This window comes from Epinephelus moara, chromosome 4 (assembly GCF_006386435.1).
Source record: "Epinephelus moara isolate mb chromosome 4, YSFRI_EMoa_1.0, whole genome shotgun sequence".
NCBI classification, from domain to species: domain Eukaryota; kingdom Metazoa; phylum Chordata; class Actinopteri; order Perciformes; family Serranidae; genus Epinephelus; species Epinephelus moara.
The window spans coordinates 11696092-11720817 of record NC_065509.1 but is presented as its reverse complement, the minus strand read 5'-3'; the positions used below and the strand labels follow the sequence as shown (position 1 = coordinate 11720817).

The 24726-nt window shown below is 42.3% G+C and overlaps 1 protein-coding gene and 1 long non-coding RNA gene across 2 annotated transcripts; one reads left to right on the top strand and one right to left on the bottom strand.

Moving 5' to 3' along the window:
- Positions 1-201: 201 nt before the first annotated feature.
- LOC126388594 (uncharacterized) lies at positions 202-4968 on the bottom strand. The gene is made up of 5 exons (XR_007569764.1): positions 4848-4968; positions 3448-3820; positions 1648-1714; positions 942-1058; positions 202-437 (listed from the first exon to the last, which is right to left on the bottom strand). It is a non-coding gene; the product is annotated as an uncharacterized LOC126388594 (long non-coding RNA).
- An 853-nt stretch (positions 4969-5821) lies between these two features.
- slitrk4 (SLIT and NTRK-like family, member 4) lies at positions 5822-11550 on the top strand. Its single transcript, XM_050041790.1, has 2 exons — positions 5822-5941; positions 6806-11550. Exon 2 carries the CDS (start codon positions 6848-6850, stop codon positions 9437-9439), a length of 2592 nt encoding a protein of 863 aa, XP_049897747.1. The 5' UTR covers positions 5822-5941; positions 6806-6847; the 3' UTR covers positions 9440-11550.
- Positions 11551-24726: the final 13176 nt, after the last annotated feature.

The following is a 24726-nucleotide window of genomic DNA, read 5'->3' as shown; positions in this document are numbered from 1 at the left end:
TGATATAAATGCACTAATCTTACTTAATATCACATTTATTTTCTTATTGAGAGACACACACTTATTCATAGATAAATCTTGTATTTCCATCTTCACTAAAAAGAGCACTGTTCTTTATCATTAGTATTTAGCATTTAAGTTTAATTATAGCCCATTTTACAAAATACTGAGTGTAAAAATATATATAGAGAGAGATTTCTTTATTCCAGAAAAAAATATATAATTTCCAGCCCTGATTAGTGTCTACAGGAACATCCCATGTCTATCAGAGGGTCGGGCAGTGGCCTGTGCGAAGCCTGACAGGGGAAACCCAGGGCAAAACGAAGTCCACCAATGCACTACAATAGCTGAAGGCGACTCAGATGGGCATACCAGCATTTTGCATCACCTCCTCTTTTCTCTTCTCTGGATTTCCACAGCTGGGCAGTCAGAAGGTGCTGTTTAGAGAGATTTAATAAAATGTGAGTAAATTAATCTGAAACAGTAGAAGTGAAGAGGACATGTCCCCACATCCCCAGTGGACATGACATCCTTGCTTACAACACAGGGTCTGGAATCTATTCTTTTGGAGTAAATCATATTCAGAAACACTACCTGAACCTATAAAGTAAAAGTCCTACTTTTCTCACTACTTGTACATTAGACTTTAAATGGAAGAAAAGGGAGAGAACAATCTCAACTTTCACAGGTGTGTTATGAGATAAATGACTTTTCATTTGCTCTGCAGAAGAGAAATAAATTGGCTTTCTTGCTAATACCAGATTGGCATCAATATTAGTTTTGCATCAGTGCTGCTGCTGGCAAACAGCTGCAGCAGGACAACAGGTGTGTGTGATCCAAACAGGCCAAAGCCATTGATCAGTGTGCGTGGCAATGTGCCACACTGCTGCAGAACCTATGAAACATTATTAAAATGGGGACGCAGAGTGTGCAGGCCTCACCTGAGCTGCAGTACCTCTGTCTCCTGAATGCACTGCAGTTACATTTGTGACCAGAAGGGGGCGACACATCAAACTCTAAATTCTCAGCACAGGAGACATTCCCAGCATTCACAGTGGCTGCAAGGGACAAAACAAGAGCAAATGAGGGGTGCGACACACAGATGCCTTTAAACACATAATGAAAATGCTTTATTTGAATTCCAACAAATAGGATTAGAGCACATGAGATTTAAGGTTTTTTTTCCAGTGTTTGGACACAGGAAGCAGTGTCTCAGCCACATGGCCAGACTACCAACGACAGCTGAGACGGAAGCAGAGGCTTTGCCAACTGTCTGGCTCATTCTCTAGTAGGCCTGCTTCCCTCAGGCCACTCACAGCCAGTGTAGGAACTTGTCCAAGACTGTCAAATATCAGCACACTCATACACACACACATTAATCTACACACACACACACACACACACACACACTGGAGAGACTTGAGGAGGGATGCTTGATTTGCTCCTTTCGTGCAGGTGGCGGAGACACTTGAAAAGAACCCAACCACACCCCAGTTTGCGTACATCACTGTGAATCAATCAAGCGAGCGAGTGAGCCTTTTGCTTTTTTCATGAATACTTTAGAATAAATTGTATTATAAGACCGGCGGTTTCAGATGAATGAGAAATAATTGAGGCTGAATGTTCTATCAAAACATGATAACTTACAGTTTGAAGGGTCCTTAATTACCAGCTGGCTCCGTGGAGTGGAGGGGATTGTATCAAAGGGAGACAACTGCAAAATCATCACAAACGCAGTTAAAATTCACTATTCAGACATCACACTTGCCTTAATGCGTATGTTCTTTTGTGCCATGGATTATTGTCTGTCATAATATGTCTTTAAAACAGGAAATTAATACACTTTGGGTTAAAGATAACACATTATGTTCAATTATACACTTTCCTGCACACAGTTATCACCTTTTAATGTAAAGGTTACAGGAGAATTAACCCCTGCAGTGAAATGCATCACATTATAAGAGTAATATGATTTCACACACACAAAATGCAACAGAGTGGCACTGTGTAGCAAGTATTTTTCATTTTCTCACATGGCACTATAGGCGTGTTGCATGCTCTTGAGTGTAGGTTTAATTTCAACGTATAAAGGGGACAAATAGGAAACAGGAAGTTTTGTTGTCCATCGGAAAATTTTGAGCACTGAACTCTTGACTTCCTGCATTCTGGTGAATGTTTATGCACCAATGTGTACATTTTCTGCATCACTTTATGGTGCAAATGTTCTCTGCTACTTTCGTGTTTTTAGTGTTGGGGGACAAATGCGTGTCCCTGCGTCCCTCCTGAAATCTACGCCAGTGCTCAAAAAGAACTTTTCAACACAACATGGTGCATTCAGGAGCGTTTGTGTTGTGATTATGTGCAAACTTTTTTGAAGGCTGACAGAGCAGTCGCTTAGTTTGTTAAATGGGAAAGTTAATGTTGACCTCAAGAATAGCAGTTTGACGGGGCGTCAGTGGCTTAGTGGCAGAGCAGGCGCCCCATGTACAAGGCTGTTGCCGCAGCGGCCCGGGTTCAACCCCAGCCTGTGGCCCTTTGCTGCATGTCACTCCCTCTCTCTCTCCCCCCTTCACACTTGTCTGTCCTATACATTAAAGGCTAAAAATCCCCCAAAAAATATCTTAAAAAAAAAAAGAATAGCAGTTTGACAAAAAATGTCTACTAACTAGGTTTTTCCAGTTTTGGTTGAAAGGTCTAAGAAAAGGCAGTGAATGCATCTCCAATCATTGTGTCTGTTTACAACTATAAATGCATACCGACAAGCACCAGACATTCACTCCTTTAACATGTGTGACGCACCAACCTTCTTTGAAAAATGTGCTGAAAATAACTCTTTCCTGTGCGCTGAATTTGTCCTTGGGTACTGCACAGTAAAACGTACTAGGTATTAGGTGAAACTATGTATACAGTCAAACACAAATGCTGAGACTTGGACATAAAATAATGTTTTTGCTGTCACTTGGAATTGAAATAAGAAGATGAAGATTTGGCAAAGTAGCGTTGATGAATAATATAGGTAGAAAATGGTTAGAGTTAATATATTTCAATAAATGTTCAAAATCAAATATTAGGAATGTATGATTTGCCAAATGTTGTGTTGTGACACGTTAGAAGGGAGAAGACACTTACATTTCCAGGTTTTGGTTGCAAAATCATAAATAAATTATGCTTTTAATAACTTAATTATGACTATGTTAAATATTCATCACAAATTTCATTTTGAAATTGTGTCGAGATGAATCCACCCTGCACACATTCACCACTTTGTTCCCTTAAGAGAAACCTTGTCATCATTTGACACAAGGTAACATCCATCCTCACCGCAGCATCATCATAACAACATTAAACAAATCCACCCATGCCGCGGGGCCGGGCTCGTGACATCCACACTTCCCATCTTCCCTTTCTCCAGCCTGCCTTTATATGTGCGTCACTTGGCTCTGTCACCTGTTGCAAGAGGAAACCAGAGGTGAGGCTTCCGGTGAGGGCCGAACACTGTCAGGTTTCAGGTCGGACTCCCTTTTCTCCCATGGGTGTCAGCTGTATGGACAACAAGAGCGCGTGGCGCTGCGCCACGCCGCCACTAAACTCAGCTCCGGGGACTCATCTCACATGAATAAATAAACAGAGAGATAGACCGGGAGATAGAGAGATATATAGATGAAGAGATCTTGTCAGTCATTTTAAGGAGCTTATGCAATTTTGGAGAAAATGATATTAGAAGCAGGGGGTGCAGCCGCACCTTAAGGCGCTCATCTCCTACCTCTCCACTGCTCCATCCATCTCCTCATCTCTCCTCTCTGCTCCGATCAGTTCTCTCCTGCAAAACACAAAAAGAGAGGAAAAATGTGAACCGCATAAGCCTCTGATTGACTGATTTCCCACCTCCTTCTCCTTTCCCCCTCTTGCAGCCCGTCTGACTGCAGCACTCTTGAATAATAACCCCCTCTCCTCCTCCTCCTCCTTTCCTCCCTCTCTCTCCCTTCTATTTAAAATGCCGCTCACAAGGCGCGCCCCCGTGCCCGGTTTTAAGCACACACACTCGCTCTCTCCCTCCTCTCTCCTCCGATCGGACATCGGGAGCGCGCCCAGGCCGTGTCGCGCAAGTCAAGTCCAATGCGACGATTTGGCAGGTAAAGCTTTTTTTAACATCCTCCAAACACACACACACACACACACACATTCCCATCCTGCTTTTCATCAGCTTTGATCTTGATCCCTTTGGAGGTTACACATGCAAGAAAAAGTATAAAACAGCCTTTGTATTAAAATGTTAAAAAAAAATGCAGGATAATTAGAAGATCATAATAAAGTGCCAGAAATAAAGGCATTACAGAGCGCGCTCAAAATAACGGATCTGTTTCAAGGTCTGAAGTTTTTTTTTCTTCTTCTCGTTTCGGTCTATGTGAGAGACCCCCCTCCTCCTCTCCTCCCTCCCTCCCTCCCTCTCTCTCCTTTCCTCTCTCCCTCCTCCTCTCTCTCTCTCTCTCTCTCTCTCTCTCTCTCTCTCTCTCTCCACATCTCTGCATTCTCCTCTTTTAGTCGTGTGGGAAGCTCAGTGAATGCGGCTGCAGAAGGAGCCAGCATACTTATGCGCCTGACACGGATACTGTTCTGTCTTACAGGAGGGAGAAACACAAGCTCGCTTTCTTCTTCTTTTTTAACTCCTTCCATTTCCTCCACCTGGATATTTTTTTGGCCTCAAAAAGAAACCCTCACACTCCCTCTACAAGTTTATTTTCGTGACATTTCCCTCTGTGGACCGATGGGAGCGCGGAGTTTCCAGCTCCTCACTTGCACCGCAGCGGACTAAAGGCTGAATAACTGCATTATTCATTTTTACGCACCGGTTTCTGTTGTCCTGACTTGTCTCTCTTGTTTCTCTCTGTGCTTTTCCGCTTTTCTTTTCGTCCGGGAGAGGAGCGTCGATATCGCCATAGCCCTTCTTCTTTCTTTTTTTTCCACACCCGTCCTTTAAAAGAAAAAAAAAAATCCTGTTGGATGGAGACTGATATAAGCATCTCTTCTGCCGCTGTGTGCGAATAAACTGAAGAGAAAATAACTGTTTGCACGGGGTCAGAGCAAAGAAGTGGATTTATGCTGCCTCAATGGAAAATAACGGACTGATACACATAACCTGATGGGAGCGTTTTGGCTGCTTTCGCCCTCTGAAGCATTATCCCTGTGCGCAACTTCGCTCGAAACAAACCAGTATTTATTCATTGGATCGTTGGGGGTTGCTGAGCCGAGCTGAAGCCAGACGCACAGTGTTGGCCACCCTCTCTCTCTCTATCGCTCCCATTTTCTCCTCTCCTCCGCTCATCCTCCTTCTCCAGTTCCCCCTCTTTAAAAAAAAACTCCAAGAATGACGGACTTATTTCACCGCATCACCAACCGCCTTGCGCCTTTTTTCACGCCTTGGAGTCGCCGGACGCGCTGTCAAGATCTCTAAAAGCTGTCTGCCTCTCCCTTTCTCTCTCTCTCTCTCTCTGTCTTTCTCTCTCTCTGTCTTTCCCTTTCTCTCCTCTCCTCTCCTTTCTCGCCGTCTCTCTCTATCTCTCCTGCAACCAAATGAATGCTCTCCCATGGAGGTAGTACAACCACCTTGGGGACCGAACGACCAGAGGGGTGATTTTTCCAAGCAAGAGGAGCCCGTCAGCAAGAGACGCATCGGGTGAAATCGGAGCTCCCCCCCTCCTCTCCTCCCCTCCTCCTCCTTTCTCTCCATCTCCACCCGCACCCCCGCCAGTTTGCTTGGCTCGGGTTGATATACAGTAGCCTACATGGGGATATAGGGGCTGGAGAAACCTTGTTGCGCCCCTATAACTGTCTGCGTTCTACTTCAGCTGGGAGGACTGTTTGCGCACGTCTCCATCCATGTCTCACCAATGCTGCCCCGTGTCTCCAGAGGGAGCCGCATTCATTACCACCCCAGCTTTGGGTAAGTCTAATTTTTCTTCATCCGTGTTCCTTTAAAATGACCTGATTTTTTAATTTTAAGAATTAAGCAACATTTTTCTTTATTTTTCTATTTGGTGTCATATGTGGAGAAAATAAAATGTTCTCCGTGTGATAAATGCCTGCCGCTCAAACCCTCTCAATATGTCAGCAATGGGCACAGTCCCAATTCTTCCTCTTCCCGTCGCTCTCACAGTTGCTTTCCTAAATAACCTGAATGCGCTGCTCAGTGGCGGTGGTAGTGCGGCTGCTGCTGCTGGCTCCAAATGAGACCCCCACGATAAAGAGAGCTGCAGCCGTTTGACTTTGATTATGTTGAATTATGCTGAGAGGTGAAGAATATAGTCGTGCTGCTGTCTTAGACATTTTCCAAGACGGTGCTTCACAGCTTTGGGTGTCGGAATAAGATGCATAGATGTGCAGCAGTTCATGGGTTTGAGTTTTTCTCAGAGCATATGCTACTTTTCCTGCAGTATGGAATAATCTGCATCAAACATTTGTGTTGTCTAATCACTGGGGTGAATCATTGTGTCAAAGCCAAAGCAACTCACCGCAATGATTCCTGTAAAACTGGAAATTAAAATTAGAAATTAAAATTTGCATATTGTTCCACAGACATCAAAAGATAATAGTATGATACCTGATGTGGTTTTCATGTTTAAAAAATTAAATATTTTAGTTAAATCAATGTCAAGTATGCATTTTGATGGTTTGCTTTCTGTGTGTGTATGTGTGTGTCTGTCTGTGTGCGCACACATGTGTCTCGGGGCTTCTTTGCACATATGTACGCCTGTGTGTGTGTGTGAACGTTTGTGCATGCACCTGTCTTTTTTTTTTCTCTCCAAAGGTTACTAAATGGTTTTCTGGGGGAGGATTTCTAACCGGCGAGATGCTGCTCGTACTCCTGCTGGCAGCCTTTTCTTCCTCCATCTCCGGCTCCCTCTCCTCCTCCCTCTCCTCCCCCTCCATGTCGGACGGACCCCAGATGGCAGACCCGTCCGCCTCGGACTTGATGGCCGAGACCTGCAGCGCCTGCTCCTGCATGTCGGTGGAAAACGTGCTGTACGCCAACTGTGAGAAGATCACTGTCTATCGACCCACGCAGCTCATCCCGCCGCCCTCGTCCCTCTACCACCTGAACTTCCAGAACAACTTCTTAATCATACTCTACCCAAACTCGTTCCTCAACTTCACCCACGCTGTGTCACTGCAGCTGGGGAACAATAAACTGCAGAACATCGAAGGTGGAGCGTTCATGGGGATGAGCGCGTTGAAACAGCTGCACCTGAACAATAATGAGTTAAAGGTGCTGCGAGCAGACACTTTCCTAGGGATAGAGAACTTGGAATACCTTCAGGCTGACTACAACTTGATAAAATACATTGAAAAGGGAGCATTTAACAAACTGCACAAGCTAAAAGTGCTCATCCTGAATGATAATCTCATACAGGCACTTCCTGACAACATATTCCGCTTTGCCTCGCTCACACACCTGGATATAAGGGGGAACAGGATCCAGAAGCTTCCTTATTTGGGAGTTCTGGAGCATATTGGGCGCATTGTAGAGCTACAGCTGGATGACAACCCCTGGAACTGTACCTGTGATTTAGCACCTCTCAAGGCATGGCTTGAAAACATGCCCTACAATATTTTTATCGGCGAGGCCATATGTGAAACTCCAAGTGACTTGTACGGGAGGCTCCTGAAAGAAACCAACAAGCAGGAGCTTTGTCCCATGGGAACAGGAAGTGACTTTGATGTTAGGATGCCGCCCGCACCCCCTGATAACGGGCAGTCCCCTTCCAAAATGTCCCCAACCACTGTGGCTCCCATTGCTACAAAATCGCCAAAAACCACTGACTCATCTAAAATTTACGGTAATGGTATTGTGGCCGGTTTACCCCCTTTTGGAAGAAATAGCCAGATTGTTTCCTTTCAGACACGGACCCCTCCCTTGTTGTGTCCACAGCCCTGCAGCTGTAAAGCCCACCCCTCTGACTTTGGCATCAGTGTCAGCTGTCAGGAGAGGAATATTAAAAATCTAGCTGATCTCATTCCCAGACCCCCAAATGCCAAGAAACTTCACCTGAGTGGAAATTACATCCGTGACATCAGCCCGTCTGATTTCCAAGGGTTCGAGGGCTTAGATTTGCTACATCTTGGCAGCAATCAAATTGTCACTGTCCAGAAAGGTGTGTTTTCTAACCTCACTAATCTGAGGAGACTGTATTTGAATGGAAATCAGCTTGAACAATTACACCCAGAAATGTTTTTGGGTCTCTCAAACCTACAGTACCTATATTTGGAATACAATGCCATAAAAGAAATCTTGGCGGGTACTTTTGACTCCATGCCGAACCTACAACTCCTGTATCTCAACAACAACGTTCTGCGGAGTCTCCCCGCCTATGTGTTTGAGGGTGTCTCTTTAGCCAGGCTGAATCTGAAAAACAACCACTTCATGACCCTACCAGTGAGTGGTGTCTTGGACAAGCTGCAATCATTGACCCAGATAGACCTGGAAGGGAACCCGTGGGAGTGTTCCTGCGATCTTGTCGCCCTCAAACTCTGGCTAGAAAAGCTAAGTGATGGAGTGGCTGCCAAAGAGGTGAGATGTGCCTCCCCTGTGCAGTTCTCCAACATTGAGCTGCGCCTCTTGAAAAATGAGATCCTGTGTCCTAAGCTCGTTGCAAGACCCCCGTTTATTCTCACTAGCGCCACCCCTGTTTTGACCTCGGTTTCGCCCGCCGGAGTTGGCAAAGCACCACCGGGAGGGCCTGTGCCTCTCTCCATTATGATCCTCAGCATCCTCGTAGTGCTTATCCTTACTGTGTTCGTGGCCTTCTGCCTTCTAGTCTTTGTCCTGAGGCGGAATAAAAAACCAGTGGGCAGGCAGGAGGGGCTCGGGGATCAGGAGTGCGGCTCCATGTCATTGCAGCTCCGCAGACACAGCCACAAATCAGGCAAAAAAGGTTCCATCCCAGGAGACGACCTGGGAGGTGAGACGTTCATCCCCCAGACCATCGAGCACATTGGCAAGAGCCACACCTGCGGGATCGGCCGCTCCTCGGACATGGACGCTGGGTTCAAGTTTGCAGACTCGCAGAGGCAGAAGATCATCCTGCGGAATAGCGCCGACAAGGATAAAGACTCGCTCTCCACCCTGGAGCGCAACAAACGCCTCAGCACCATCGACGAACTTGAGGAGTTCCTCCCCCACCGAGAGCCCAGCATGTTCATCCAGAACTTCCTGGACAGCAAAAGAGATTTCAACAGTATAGGGATGGGCGGGTACGAAATCCGCTACCCGGAGAAAACGCTGGATAAAAAGATGAAGAAGTCGTCGCTGATAGGCGGGAACCACAGTAAGATCGTGGTGGAGCAGAGAAAAAGTGAGTATTACGAGCTGAAAGCCAAGCTCCAAGGAACGCCTGATTACCTGCAGGTGCTCGAGGAGCAGACTGCTCTGAGTAAAATGTAGGGATTGTTGTGTTTGATTTAGTGCATTGATTACACACACATACACAAGGAAGTCAGACACACTTATAGGCAGACAGACAGCCAAACACATCTGCCTTTCTCTGGTTCTTTCTCCCCCTCTGGCCACACACACACACACACACACACACACACACACACCATTCAACCCCCCCCAGATCTCTGTCCTCATCTCCCTCTCTGCAGCCACACATGCACACACACAGACACACTCCCACACACAGCGAAAAAGTGCCTTCTGGAAATCCTTAATGACCAGTGCAGAGACGGACAAAATGGCTCCACACTACAAAAAAGCTATTACTAGAATCAGCGTGGATCTATTTCACAGTTAAAGACCTTCTGGATTATTCATGCCACTACATGTATGAATCCCACATACATACTACAGGACACCCTAAAAAGCAACCAGACAGTCATAGTATTTTTTTGCTGCTATTGAAATGGGTACTTATCTTCTGATTTTTGTTGTTCTTGTTGTTCTTTTTCTCCTCCTTTTGTTTTTCCAACCAAATCAAAGGGTCTTGAAAACAGTGCTTGAGAATATACCTCGCCGTCATCAACCCTCGTTTAAAAAAAAAAAAAAAAAAAGAGAAAAAAGGAGGGCACGCTGGTTGTTGTTCTTTTGCTCTGGAGAGTATCCAAAATCACTGCTTCTGGGATGAGATTAACAGAGTTGGTGACTCAATGGATGCTACTTTGCTACTTTTTTTTATTTGCGGGGATATCTGTTTGTTCTTGGGGATGCCCTCTGGAGTCGGCTGCAGACTCTCTGCCACCTTGTCTGGATTACACACCAGTAGCAGTACACCTGCTCTTTGCCGGGAGGCTGAGCGGCTCCCGTTTAAGGCATCGCGAAAAAAAACTCTTTTGGGGAATGATTTCATGACTTGTTCTCTTTGTGTAAAGAGCCATGTTAAATATAGTGTCTTCTGAATGGAGTTGTGTTTCTCTTCAAAATTGCTACTTACAGTAACTGTATGTTTTGGGTGAAATCTAACGGCACATAACACTGTCAGAGGACGTTGTTTCTGAAAAATGAAAAACCCAAGGATAAAAAATTTACAAAGCTGCTTGCCATGTAAGCGTAACCTGGAATTTATTTTGTAAGTCTTACATTATTTGTATCTGTGGGACTGGTTTGTAAATTACAAGGAAGGACAAACATCTACATGCGCGCACACACACTGTACGACGGAGCATCATCATCAAGAGACTACAAGCCAGAATTGTCAAACAAACCGCTGATATAATTCAATCGGTGATCCACCTCCCCTTGTCAGCTCTCAATTCGTAGTTAAAAAAAAATTTAACAACATAGTTAATTTATTTTTCTATGCAGGATTATTTAAAGAGTTATTGGTATTATTTAAAAAGAATAATACACAGAGAGTGGAAAGGACTTGATAGAATGATGCATCAGAGCTAATTCAGGCCACCAGAAGTGACTGTTGAGTCGATTCAAGGGTTCTTGTTTCTCTCAGTTTGCTGAAGAACCCGACCCGCCGGACGAGGGTTGTGAAATGTGATCTGTGGTGTTTCCTTTTTATTGTGTCGCACGACAAGCCGAGGCCTGATAGAGTCTGTGAAGTTTTCAAGCAGTTTCCTTATTCTTATATCTCCCACAGTATCTTGTAAAAGGTTTCTTATTAACATTATGCAACCAAAATAAATGTGCATTAAACTTTGATATGGTTCCAGACTTGTTGGGATGGGAGTGGAGGCATTTGTGTGTAGGACGAGGAAATCGAAGCTCTAAATTGTTAGATCTGGGCCGAATCATATCATAAAACACCATGTGCAATATTAGTAAAAAATGCTCGGTCATGATGGCTTCAGATAATTTTGTTTAATTTATTTAGTTTGAGGTTATATTGTCAAGAAAGGTTCTATTTCAAAATTCTTTTATCAACTTAACTCTATCCGGTCCTTATTTAAAAAGTATTGTTACGTTAAAATTATGAGTGTTTATTGACATTACAAATGAATAGAATGTATCTTGGAAAGTATAATAAATACAATTTTCTATCGGTCATAAATCTCCTGTATATTGGTTAATTTTCTCTTGTATAATCATGTTGAAATCAAGGTATTAAAATCAGCACCTATTTGCACTGTGTCCCCCTATTTCTTTTAGTTGACATCCTCTGAGCTTTTTTTTTTTCAAGGCTGCTTTACTTTAAGAGAAAAAAAAAGGAAAAACGATTCTTCCAGCGAAACTGCCAAGTGCTTTATACCCCGCTCTGACTTTTTCACAGAACAAGTGGGATTGTGTGACAGCTCGGTGTTGGGCAGACTCCATCTCGAGTGACAGAATGTTGTACTTTGTTTTGTTCATGTACAAACACTGGCTGCCCCAAAGCATAATATACAGTATGTTTGCTTAGTGTGATTAGTTCAAAGAAGCTGTGGAGACAAGGAAAGGCTGCTTGTTGCACCTGAGGCCATGAAACCACTTGCGCTTTGCCACAGAGTTCAGAACCACATATAGGTGTTGCTGTACCTTCCGCCATCACCTGCTTCACTTTTGTTTTCTTTTTATTTGAAGATAAAATCGTAAATTAAAGGGACAGTTCAAATTTTATGAAGTGGTGTTGCATGAGGTACTTATCCATAGTCAGAGTATTACACGTAGTAGATGTCAGGTGGCATGCTCCTCGTTTGGAGAAACAGACAAGAGCAGTGCCATGGACGCTAAGCTATGTACTGCTGTGGATGGGGGCCAGCAGCAAAATGTACTTTAGCCGCATTAAAAAGAGCCTACCTTAAAAAATCTATATGAATTTAAATGTACACTGCACTGAGAATATTCTCACTGCTTTACCTTGTCATCAGACAGCTCTCACCTTTGGCACTACATTTCCTAAACCATACAACTTCTGTATTCCTACGCACCTCTTTATTTCAGCTCATTCATTCTGCCTCTAGAAAAATTTCTCTGTATTCTTTGGAACATAAAAGTATCATTTAGTCTCCACATTTGTTGTCTCTTCCGTTGATCTGCGGCATAATATAGTGCACAGCACAGTTGAGCATATGTCTAGGAATATGGAAGTTCTATGGTTGAGAAAATGTAGTGCAAAAGGAGAGGGCTGTCTGACAGCAAGGTGAAGAGGTTAAAAATATTCTTAATATAGTGCCCAGCTAAAATGATAATGATTTGTTCAGGTGGGTCTATTTTTAAGCGGTTTAAATAGGTTGTTTGCCGCTGCCCCCATCCACAGCAGTACATTTACGAGCTTCTGTATCAGCCATCCTGCCTGCTTCTCCAAACTGGAGGCAGAATGACTGCCATTTACTGTGGGTAAAACACTGACTATGGATAAGTACCGCATAAAACCCCAGTTAAAAAATTCGGAACTACCCCTTTATGCAAAAATGTTCATGCCAAACTAAACTGTTGAAGCTTGAAATTCAAATTCAGATTTTGTGCTGGTTTTGGGGTTCAGATCTCTGTGTGATACTCTAAAAATGTCAGAAAGTCAGATCTCAAAGCTGTGACATAACCATTTTTTTTTGCCTGTGTTAATGTAGCCTCCTTCACTTTCCTTTGCATGTTATTTTCTTGCCTCTCTCCCTGTTGTTTCCGCATCCAAACGTCCCAAATTTGCTCTCACTTTTGAAGCGTTTGAAGCTTTATCTGGCACAGACCTTATTGTGTAGCAGGTATCACCGCTCCATCTGTTTTTAGGCACCTATCAAACATTCATGCCTGCTCCATTTTAGGGTTAAAAATTCAGATTTCCTGTTTCTGTGTTAATCCAACCTATGGGGCTTTTGGGAAACCAAGTAGCAGAAAGTATGACTCATCGAGACGCCAGAGAATTGTCCTCATTAATTATTAATACCCTTGGCAGTTATAAACTAAAAAAGGGATGTGGTGGTGGGGGGTGGTGAATCTGATACGTCCGCCCCCTCCAAACTCTCTCTGTCTCTCTTCCCCATCTTGCCTGTGTTATATTTTCGATCACACCGCTCCGTAATAGAGCAGAAATATCATTTGGACGTTTAAAAAAAGACTGAAATTGGCCGGAAAAGTGTCTTTTCAGCCCAACATTTTACTGCAGTGACTTGGCGCCTGTGCATGGTTCTGTTCCTGGAAGCTCCAGGGGTCCTTCAGGGGCTACCATGGCACCACTAGAAATCGGAGAAACATTTTTATTTTCACTGTAATTTAATTCGCTAAATACAATGAAAAATGTACAAGAAGCCAGATTGTTGTTTTTTCCCCCTCTCCTCCTCTCCGCTGTTATTATCTCACCTGCTGCAGACACAGTTATGCCATTCTGTTCTGACTCCTGACTGTAAAATCATCTCTGTTGTGCTCAGAGTACATTCTTATCTGATGAGGTTGCTTGGTGAAATGCACGTCTGTTTGGTGAGGGGGGGGGCTGCAGTGGGAGGTGTTTGGAAAGCAGTGCTGGAATCAGAGGGCTGCATGCATTGAGTTTGGAATTGGCCACAAGGGGCGCTGTGAGCTAAGAACACAGCAGAGGGTGTGAAATGGTGTGACTGGACTGCAGGGGGATTACAGTTGTCTGGAGGAAATGCTTTTCATTAATTCCATGTGAAGCATTGTCTTAACTTTGCTTCTGTTTCTGGGAATTATGGGACACATTTCAAAGGCTTTATGATGATTTTCTGAAAATTTAAAACTGATTTTTTTTCTATTTTGCACTGCATGCAAGAACATTTTACTCCGTTTCTCAATCAGTTGTCTCTTTGGAATTTATTTTTCTGCACTGGTGCTGGATATTTGTCAGAGATGAAACACATATTGTACACACACCTAGGAAAAATAACCTTTTTTTTCGTAGGTGTGTCTTTTACAGCAGTGGTTTCCAACCTGGGGCTCAGGCCCAGCCACATGGTTGCATGATCAATCTGAGCAGTCATAAGGTGATAGCTTCACAACATTCAGACAGATACATGCTTGATTTTTGTCTTGATATCTACATTCATATAGATGTTCTTAAATTAAACAGAGTGAGGAACTGTTTGAAGCAAAGAGTGCAACACATTTACAAGTATGTCTTGTTTTAAGGTGTCACATGCTAAAAAGGTTGGAAACCACTATGTAAGATAATCAGAATGTGATGGGATCAGCATTTAACCATTGTATTTATGATTTCTTTGACACATTTTTTGTACTGAATTCTGTCTTGAACACACATGAAATACAGATAAGTATGCAAAGCCGTTGCTTTTAAATACTGCTTGCAGTCTTGGAACTTCTGACAGCACTTGAACACAGCATAGTAGTTTCAGTCGAAATTAAAATTTTGGACAATTAAGATCATTTTGATTCACTTTTTGAAATTGTTTTTTTAGTGTTGGAGTTACTTTCATCATAGCAACAAAGGTGGTTAATATCTGTGAAAATACACTGGTTACTTAATGAAAACACTTTGGTTTTTGTTTTACCTTGCTTTACTTTAATCATTTGTTCTGGTTGGTAATTTCCTCCTCTTTATCTTGGATATACCCTCAGCTGTCTTTTTCTCCTTTTTAATTTCATGTCCTCCCTTTGAGTTATCAGTGAAACAGAACAGGAGTAATGCATTACTGAGGTATCTCTTTTTCAAACTGATAGATGTGATTAAAACTCAAGAACAGAAGTCATCCCTTTATGGTATTATTGGATTTCCTTCAGTGATATTTGTATATTGTAAAACAAAAGTCCACCAGCTTTTCCCACACTGCTCCATGTATCTTATGTTTGTTCACAGTGTGGCAGTCAGTACAATTATATGGACGATTCTACACAAAAGATAGGAAGTGACGAACCACTGAGTGAAATATTTAAATTCTGAGACACTACGTTGTTGTTTTTTTAATAGTTGCAATATTACACAAATATTCAAAAGTTCTTCTTAAAGGTATACTATGCAGGAACTGTCTTTTTGTCCAGGAACTTTTTGTAAACACATCATTCAAACATGGCCCCTCCTCCCTGCACTGCTTGTACGTTCTCCGCAAGCTGCTTAACTATTGTAGGAGTATGAGAAAGCTGTTACTTAAGCTAACTAGGCTAACCACTGGCACCCAGAACAGTCAAACAGAAAACAGGCCTGCTCTGCTTCCCTCTTCATCCCCACCCTCTTCTTCAGTGAGACACTTTAAGCTGCAGACACATTCCGTTTGTAGTGTAAATGACGTGCCCCTACAAACTGCGCCCACCACTAATACAAGACAAACCCACCATTGCAACAGTTTTCAGACTGCTACTGCTAACGCTGCTAAAACACCAATATATAAAAGGCCAAACGTAGCAGTAATTCGCTTTATAGTTCTTTGTACATGAAGATGACATAAAACCCTTACCCTTATCCTTATTCCAACCTTAACCATCTCTCTTTTAACCTAACACTTAATAGATAGCTTATTGCTAACTTTGCATTTACGTTGGGGATTCCATTTCTGGGCAAAGGAGTAAAGAGGGCTGATCGTGGGCTGACATGTGGCTATGGCGGGTGGGTCATGTAGCTGATCCAGCTGCAGCTGTACCTACTCACCTTCAGTGCTCACCGGCAAAAGTGCAAGCCAACCCCAGGTTCACTGTCATTTCAGAATAAGCTATGTCCACTTGTCATTTTGTTTTTTTTGTGATTTTTGTAGCTTCCTTTTGGATGTATACTGGTACTACCTTTTATAAAGTCCTGACCTCAACTGTGCGCTGTTATCCATGGGGCACATATGTGCGCAGAACCATCCCCAACGAAGCAAAATAGGAAGCTGGGCCGACTCTCACTTTAAGATTGGAGAAAAAAATGCCCTGGCTGCTTGTATTTCTTTCAACCAATCACAATCGTTCTGGGCGGTGCCACAGCAACGGTGCGCTTGCAAAAATATTGCCGGGGGGAAACAGGTTTTGGTGTAACACGCCCACAAAAATATCGCCTACAGGACGCGAACCATGGCAGAAAAATGGCTACATCCCCGCAAGATCAAACACTGCAAAAGTTAGTAAAGGACGTGTTGAAAACTGCTACACAACCGGAGTGGTAGGGCGGGACTTCAGCGGGTGGCTCGTTCCGCCCAATGAGAGGCTGATCTATGCAGCAAACTTCCGCCCACTCAGACTAATTTTTGCATTAAGCCTATACATTGTTTTTTTTAGGAAAAGTCCTGCATAGTATACGTTTAATTTTCTTGTCATTTCACAAAACTGCAGCCTGTATTTTGAGGTATTTTTAATGTATGTATTGGCTTGGAAGATTGAGCTAAATTTGACAGATCATACCAGTGTGTTTGCATTTTCAAATGCATGCCGTGCATGTTTCAATTTTACATTTCCTTTCTACAATCCCAGGCAGCCATTGGTTTACATTCATTCCTGTAAGGTATAAACATTAATCAGCAAACTACTGAAACTTGACCATGTTGTGTAATCTATGACAGTGAACATAAGGTCTGCATCCAGTTTTTTTTTTTAATGAAAGTTACGTGATTGTTGTATCATAGTTTGAAGTTTGAATTTTATACACGAGAGTAAGTTTGTCAGGAGAAGTACGACTGAATCTGTGAAAACTATGTCAAATGGACTGTATTTATTTAGCGCTCCTCTATACTTAGCGACCACTCAATGCGTTTTACAACCTACAGTACAGGCACCACTGAGTCATCCACACACAGGTGGTCGAAGCTACCATGCAAGGTGCCACCTGCTCATCATCATAAAAGTGTGCTCCTGATGGGGTGCTCATTGGGTGCTCGCAATTTGGGGTGCTCATTGGGAACAATTTCAGTATTTTGCCCAAGGACACCTTGACATGTAGAGTGCAGGGGACTCCAGATGTTAAACGACCGACCCTCCTATTAGTAGACAGCCACTCTAGCTCCTGAGCCCCATTAACATCTACTCTGGTTCTGAATGAGCTTTGTCAAGTATGAGAGAATAACCCTGGTGATGTCATCTGGACTCAAAGCTTTAGTTATAAACTTGAGAAATGGAGTGTGGCCAGGCTAGGGATGGTCTCACAAAAGACAATGGAGTTGTATTATGGGTAACGGGTATTATGGGTATGTATTGTATTATTATGGTCTAGTATTGTTATCAGAGACTAAAAGACAGTATATTTCTTTCTTTTGCCACTAAAATTTTAAGATTTCTTTTTTCAGTTTGCCTTGTGAGTCCTGCAACTTAGTGAAAATGTAATGCTGAATCATGCAAAAAAAAAAATGCAGACCTGATGTTCAGTGTTATGACTTGACAACTTGAGCAAATTTAAAGAGTCGAAAAAGTTTCCCGATGTACAGGAATGAACAGAAACCAATGTGTGTGGGATAGAAGACAAAACAATAGCATTGTTTGCAAAATAGCAAGTTGTGATAAAAAAGAAAAAGAATGTTTGTAATGAATGGGCTACAACATGAAACCAATGGCATGGTTCTTTAAAATATGCTTCCCTGCACAACAAATGTTTGTAATGATGGATCCAGTGTTGGTTCCCGCAGTGCTGAAAAGGGTCAAAGCTCATTCTCAGTATTTATTTCTTACTTTCACACAGTGTTTGTTGTGCTAACCATTGTATGTTTATCACCTCTGGTTCCTCTGTTGGCTTTAATGCTGCCATTGTTCACACTAAGCTATATATTTCACAATAATACCACTGACGCTTCAGTTTTTCTCTGGTTGTATTTATGTGTTATTTGCTGTAATTACATTTTCTCTTTGACACCACCTTATTAAGCCGTGGTGACCCCTGCCTGCCGGATGCCAACAATGTGCTCAGGAATGGTACCGGAGCATTTTTTGGCATCCGCTGCAGTCAGGCGGCCATTGGAGGAGGGATGAAAGGGGATGGCATCTCCCCGGTTACTGCAAATTACCCAATGCATCCCCAATGAGAGGAAAACAATGCCTCGCCTCCCCACCAGCTGCTTCATTAAACGTGGACAAATCCACCAGTGCTGCTCTGTTGTTGCTACTTGGCTGCCATTTTCACACCATTTAGTGACATTCATAAAAAGCCGACTGGAGGAAAGCTCCTGTCACCTAGCCTGTTGAGGCCGTCATAGCGTGGAGAAGTGAAACAAAGATTTGCATGTGTTTCTGTAGCGCCCCAGGTCGTGAAACTTTATAGCACTATTATGCAAACTTCAACAGAGGCACGACAACGTTACACAAAACAGCAGCACAGTGTGATGTGCTAAAATCTATTTCTTCCCTCCTTTTTGCTGGCTTAAATGCATTGCAGTCACATATTAAAGACCACACTCCAGTCAAATTTCACAGGCCCTCCAGAGCCTATTTTGCCTCCATGTCCACACCATTAAATTATTTCGTTTCCCATTCAAATTCTGTCCTTTGAATACTTCTTTTTTTGCACCAGTGTGGTCTGAAAAGGATAATGAGTTCCTGACCAAAATGAGATATCCACCTTCTAAAAAACTGACACCTGCTCTCACAAAATAATTGAGAGAATTAAAGTAAAAGTCACTTTCCAGTGATACTATTATTACCTGTCTCTGAGGCTGCACTTCCATTTTGTCTTTTTCTTTAAACAGTGAACCTCAGGATGCATTATTTATTTTGGGAAGATCCTGTCATGTATTATTTCTGTTATCAAAGCATCTTTGTACACAGCATAGGTACTTCTTTTCTTCTGAAACATGACGTCAAATTATATTTGTTGAATTGTAATCCAGGGGTGCAATGAATGTGTCACGCTGTGTCATGTCTATGCAAGGTTCTTATACATGAGCAAGTTAAGGAAATGGATTTCCAATGTGTGAGGATTGTAAAAGTGGGCCAGATCAGTGTAGGAAGGTTATTTTTAGAACAAAAACCACGGTATAAAAGCCTGTTGGTGATAACTGTTATGAAATTATCCTCAAAATGTTAAAAATTTCAAGGTTAAATTTGAGGTTAAGTTTTAATCTTGTACACATTGGTATAAATTACACACTCTCACTCTCACTCCCTGTGAAATGTATGAAAATATCCAATCATCCGCCCTGTAACACACCAACTGCAACCTCAAAGCCACTACACACCCACAGTCCACCTACATGTGTTTTTTGTTGTGTTGCCTGATTATCTTATTTAGACTGTGTGGGTATGCACAAACTACATTAGGTTGACATCTCCCTCACCTAACTGTTACTTTGGTTGCACCTGGGACAACTTACCCTGTTATTATTCCTAGGCTTAGTCCACATGTACATGGGCATCTTTAAAAACTATTGTTTTGTCCGTCTTTGTTCTCAAAAATGAAAAAAATCCCGTCCACGCAAGCATTGTAATTTAAAAATCTGTCCAAATGACGATGTAAAAACACAATTGAAGCTGCTGTCAAAAGCATGGCAAACCAACAAGTAGTGATACAATTTTAACCCTATAGCCAGGTATAGAAGAAGATGTTGGTCAATCAGAGGCCTGACAAAAAGCTGTTATCGGAAGGCTACCTGGAGCAGTGACCTCTGTCGAACATTCTGGTGTCTCTGATACTCATTATAGTGAAAGAGTAACCGCACGTTTATGTGTGAACATGTAAAAAGTTCTATTAGCAAGGTTAGAACCATGTTGCTTCATTTGTGACACCTCACAATGGAGATAATGGTGCACACTCTGACGTTACAAGCCAAAAACTCACTTTTCTCTGTCTCCACGGCAACGCTGGAAAACAAAGTTTCTGAAAAGATTCTTCACCTCAGACAGACTATGAGAAAAGGTCTGTTTTTAGAGACAATTACATGCAATATGCATGTGGACAGAGGCAAGTTGCATTGGAAAAGCTATGCTTTCAAAGAATCGCATGTGGACTACGCCTTATAAGTGCACTTATTGGAGTTTTTTGACAGGCCTTTTTCACAGCAGATACTTTGACTTGTCATAGCAGGAGAGCAGGTGAAACAAATGTTAACAATAGCTCAGTTCTACCATGTCCCAGTAAGGGCTCATTTGTGCTCAACATTAGATATGGATACAGAGACAGATGAAGCCTTCCGTCCGTACTCTGCGTTCATTTCATCTGTATCTGTGCATGTTTTCTGAAAGCTTATGGATACGGATGAAACGGAGCAGTGCCACCTGAGGTTGTGGAGGCAGTATGGTGTATTTCAAGCGAGATACGACAATGACATTTACATAATGGTGGAACAGAATAAATCGCTAATATAGTGTAAAGAATTGTTGGGATGTAAAAAATGGCATCCCAAAGGTACATTATTACGACCTCCTCCATCGTCGCCTCGTTTGCTATGAGAAACTTTTGACTCTGCCGTCTAGTGCCATTTACTGGCTGCATCTATACTATCATAACAGACACGTCAAAGTATGAGGAAAATGACATTTACAACATTTGAAACAGACATATCTGTTTTCGTATTTTAAGGGAGTGTAAATGAACCGTGACAGTGAGCCAGCCACCAGGACCCTGGAAGCAGCTTGCATAAATAGAAAAGGGAATGCAGCTATTCTTAATTTGATCAATTACACCTGCACTTTTCCTGCTATGACAAGCTAAATGTCTGCTACTGTGTAATCCCAGCTCAGCTCCACCTAACTTCAACCTGACTAAAAGTCTAATCAGGCACAGTCACTGAAAACACCTGTGTGGGTGTGCAGAGCCCTCAACACCACACCTAACCACCTTTAATGGTACTTGTAGGCTCCCTTATAGAGATAAATACATGCTTTTAGGGATTCTGCAAACTGCAGATAGACCTAGCTGAGTCTGCAAACTAATTCTGAGCAGCTTTTTAAGTATAGTGTGTGTTCACATTGGAAAAGTCACAAAATGAACTCAATCCACTCAGCATGCACACTGTTGATATACAATATTGGAGGAAGGAGAAATAGAAGAGCTACATGCAGCTGCAAAGAATTAAAACAAATTCTGAACAGTGGTAAAACAGCACGAGGAGAAAGTATTAAATCTGTTGTGTTTAATTGGCAGTGACATTCTAAAGTGTCCCAGAAGACCTTTCTCACAGCAGACATTTTGACTCGTCATAGCAGGAAAAGCACAAGTGTGACACATTTCGTTAACGATGGCTCGGTTCCATCAAATGTCCCAGTAAGCCAGTAATCACAATACCAGGAGCCTGAACAAGCTCACATAAATAGAATGCAATAATGAATCAGAATCAGTTAGACCAAAATATCTGCTGTGAAAAAGATCAGTATTCAGCATACATTAAGTTTCATAGCACAGTATACTGCTCTTTTTCCAAGTGTTCAACCATTTTAAATGGCGAATTTAAACGGTAACTTTGGATAATCACTGCCAATCAAATGCACAAACAGATAGCAAAGTGCTATTCCAATAATCTGACAGTTATTCTAGGTTTTCGTTGGTGTTCCTGAGCTGTTTCATGGCCAAACACAAATTATCTTAAAGGAATAATTCACCCACAACATGGCTTTTTGTACATTAACAGGCCTTTTTCATGGCAGGCATTTTGACATGTTATCACAGGAAGAGCACAGCTGTGTTTAATAACATTAACGGTAGCTGCATTACACTTAGGGGAGGTGCTGACATTGTGCATGCTGGCTCACTGGAATAGCTCACTGGGACACTTAATGGAACTGAGCCATTGTTCATGTTACCAATTTCAGCTGTGCTTCTCCTACTATGACAAGTCCAAATGTCTGCGGTGAAAAAGGGTCTATTAGCCATGCTGCGTTACCTTGAATTCACAAAGAAGACTTTGTTTTTCATGCATACGTTGATTGATGGGGACCATGTCTAACAACAGCAAAACATTGTATTGGAATCTGGTTTCGAAGGGAGCATAGATACTTTTCACTTTCAGTTCAGTGAATTATTGGGAATTACTGAGCACATGACTGGATCAATGAGACTTGAATTAAACTGCAGGAGTTGTGTGGTAGTGTGTAAATGGATGTTTTGATATAGTTATGCTGCTGCTAAAAGTGGTCCCCAATCAATCAATAAACTAACGCATTTGCCATTTTCCATGGAGGCATGCAAGAAAAACAGTGTGTAGCATGGAAATTGTTTTAGTCGATGTGTTTATTTTGTTCAGTACATAGCAAAGGCAAACTGGAAAAAATACTAAAACTGTAAAAAGAGTAACTATGACAACTAGTAAACAGTATGAAATGGGAAACAGTCCTACTTCCTGTCACTGTACCTGTATTTCCTTGAATTCTCATTTCTGCTATTTTAACCGGGATGCCAATAGACATACAAAGTACACCAATAATTTTGTTACGTAAATGTACTTTTTCATGATAACTTTTAACTAGCATTTAGTTGTTTTAGGTGCTCAAACTGCAAATATTGCCGGGAAGTTTAGCTAACAGTTTACGCAATAAGGCTTTATTCTAAAAAAAAATGATAGCATGTTCTGCCAATACCGCCTTCAGGAAGATGTAGTGGAGTAAACGTCTCACTAAATGGAATTAGTCACATTAAGGTATCATTAATTGAAAACTATACATAGCTGAAGTACTTTACACCTCTGGAGCTCTAAATCCCAGTCATTTAGAACCATCACCGTTAAGCAGCCAAAAGCCTTGAAAGTCATTAAAATCCTTATAATTTGACAGATGAGCCTTGAAAATCATTGTTAAACCAATTGATGGTAGCTCGGGAGCAGCTGCATGCGGGACATATCCAAGCGCGGGCTGTGATTAATGTGCTGCTTTTCCCGCTGGGTGCAAACCTACACCTGTTTCTATTTTATTACATTGATCTATGAGAGATCAATGAAGGCAGGGGAACAATTGCAGACAAGTAGAGGAGACATACGTAGACCTTTGGGACTGCCCCTAGAGGTTGTTTGTGTTTATGTGCGTGCGAATCTGTTTCCCTTTGCCGACATCTCAAGGGAGAACATCAGAGGCTCTTCCTCTGCTCTCTTTCTCGCTAATCAATAGCTTATATTTGATCATGTAACCTAGGCTCCCTTAGCTGAGAAACGTTGCATTAAAAATCTCTAGCGTACATGTCCTTTGTTCTGCTTGCCATCACTTATAGCACAATGAGGTTTGAAAGGCCAAGAAAGGGTGTCCGTTTGTTGGCACTCATTCCTCAAAACTTTACCAGCATTTCTCGGAAAAGTCTTAAAAGAAAAACACAGCACACTGCAGGCTTCATGACTGACAGCTGACCTCTAATAACTGCAACACCAAGCAGCTCATGGGATGGCCTACCACCTTAAACTGTCCGCAGTTACAGCTGCAATCATCCCTCTTCCTTCCTCCCTGCCTGCCAATCTGCCTTGTTTGCCTTTCTTTCCATCCATCCATTGTCTCATTTCCCTGTCTTTTCTCTTTGCCGTACCTGAGCTGAATTATGATCCGCAGTCTTCCCTGATACATTGTGATTGATTGGGCTTTCCAGCTAACTAATGAATTGGCCCCTCAAGGACACGTAGCGGGCCAGCTTTGGTATTAATGTGGACTCTGCTGAAGGCAGCTCAAAGACTCCTGACACCACAGATTTAGCGCTTACAGTGTTTATTTGGATTTGGCTTTAGCAGGGGGGGTTGTTGGGGTTTAATTTTTTAAATAGCCACCAATTGCATTTCTAATAGCTTTGTGCATATTGTCTCATAGAGACATGCAGCAGGGGTATGATGGGCTTTCTGTTTGTTTGTTTTTTGTGATGATATGGCAAATAACGTATTAATGCAAAGGTAATAGTGCAACAGTCTCTCAGGGAAGCATTGGGTGGAACATGTTTATTAGGCAATAATTTAAAACGTGCATTTTTGTTTTCCTTCTTAAAAGGTGCAGCCCAGTCGTTTCTGGTTTCTGCAAACCACGAATATGTTACACTTGTATGTTTCAGACATATGAACAACATTTAAAAAGTAATGCATTGTATTCGCTGATGTTATCATCAAGAAGTGAGGGGATGGTGGATGGCTTGTCACCTAGGTGCGATGCCTGCTAAGCTGCAGACCACTGGTTGAGACATAAAATACAGTTGTTTTTTAGTGAGTCATTGCTGTGTTTCCAGCAGCTTTCTAGCCACCAAACATGGGTGTGTTTTAGCGACCTGTCACTGCAGGATAGTGCCACAAAAAGCGGCTGTTTTTCACCGGGACAGCACTGCATTTTGAGCGGAGATTGTGACATCTAAAATTTGGTATTCTAAGGCAAGCATGATCATTTTCTAACTTTAACCATGTTTTGTTTTTTTGTTTTTTTTCTGTGCCCAAACTGAGGCACACATTAACCACAGGGATGTTGAGTTGTTAAGTTTCAACGTATATGTTACATAATAATGTACAAATGTAATTTGAAGAAATGTACACTGCCAACATTTCTTCTGCTGATTGGGTTGA

Coding starts and splice junctions, on each gene's coding strand:
- slitrk4 (XM_050041790.1), top strand. CDS start 6,848: ATGCTGCTCGTACTCCTGCTGGCAGCCTTTTCTTCCTCCATCTCCGGC.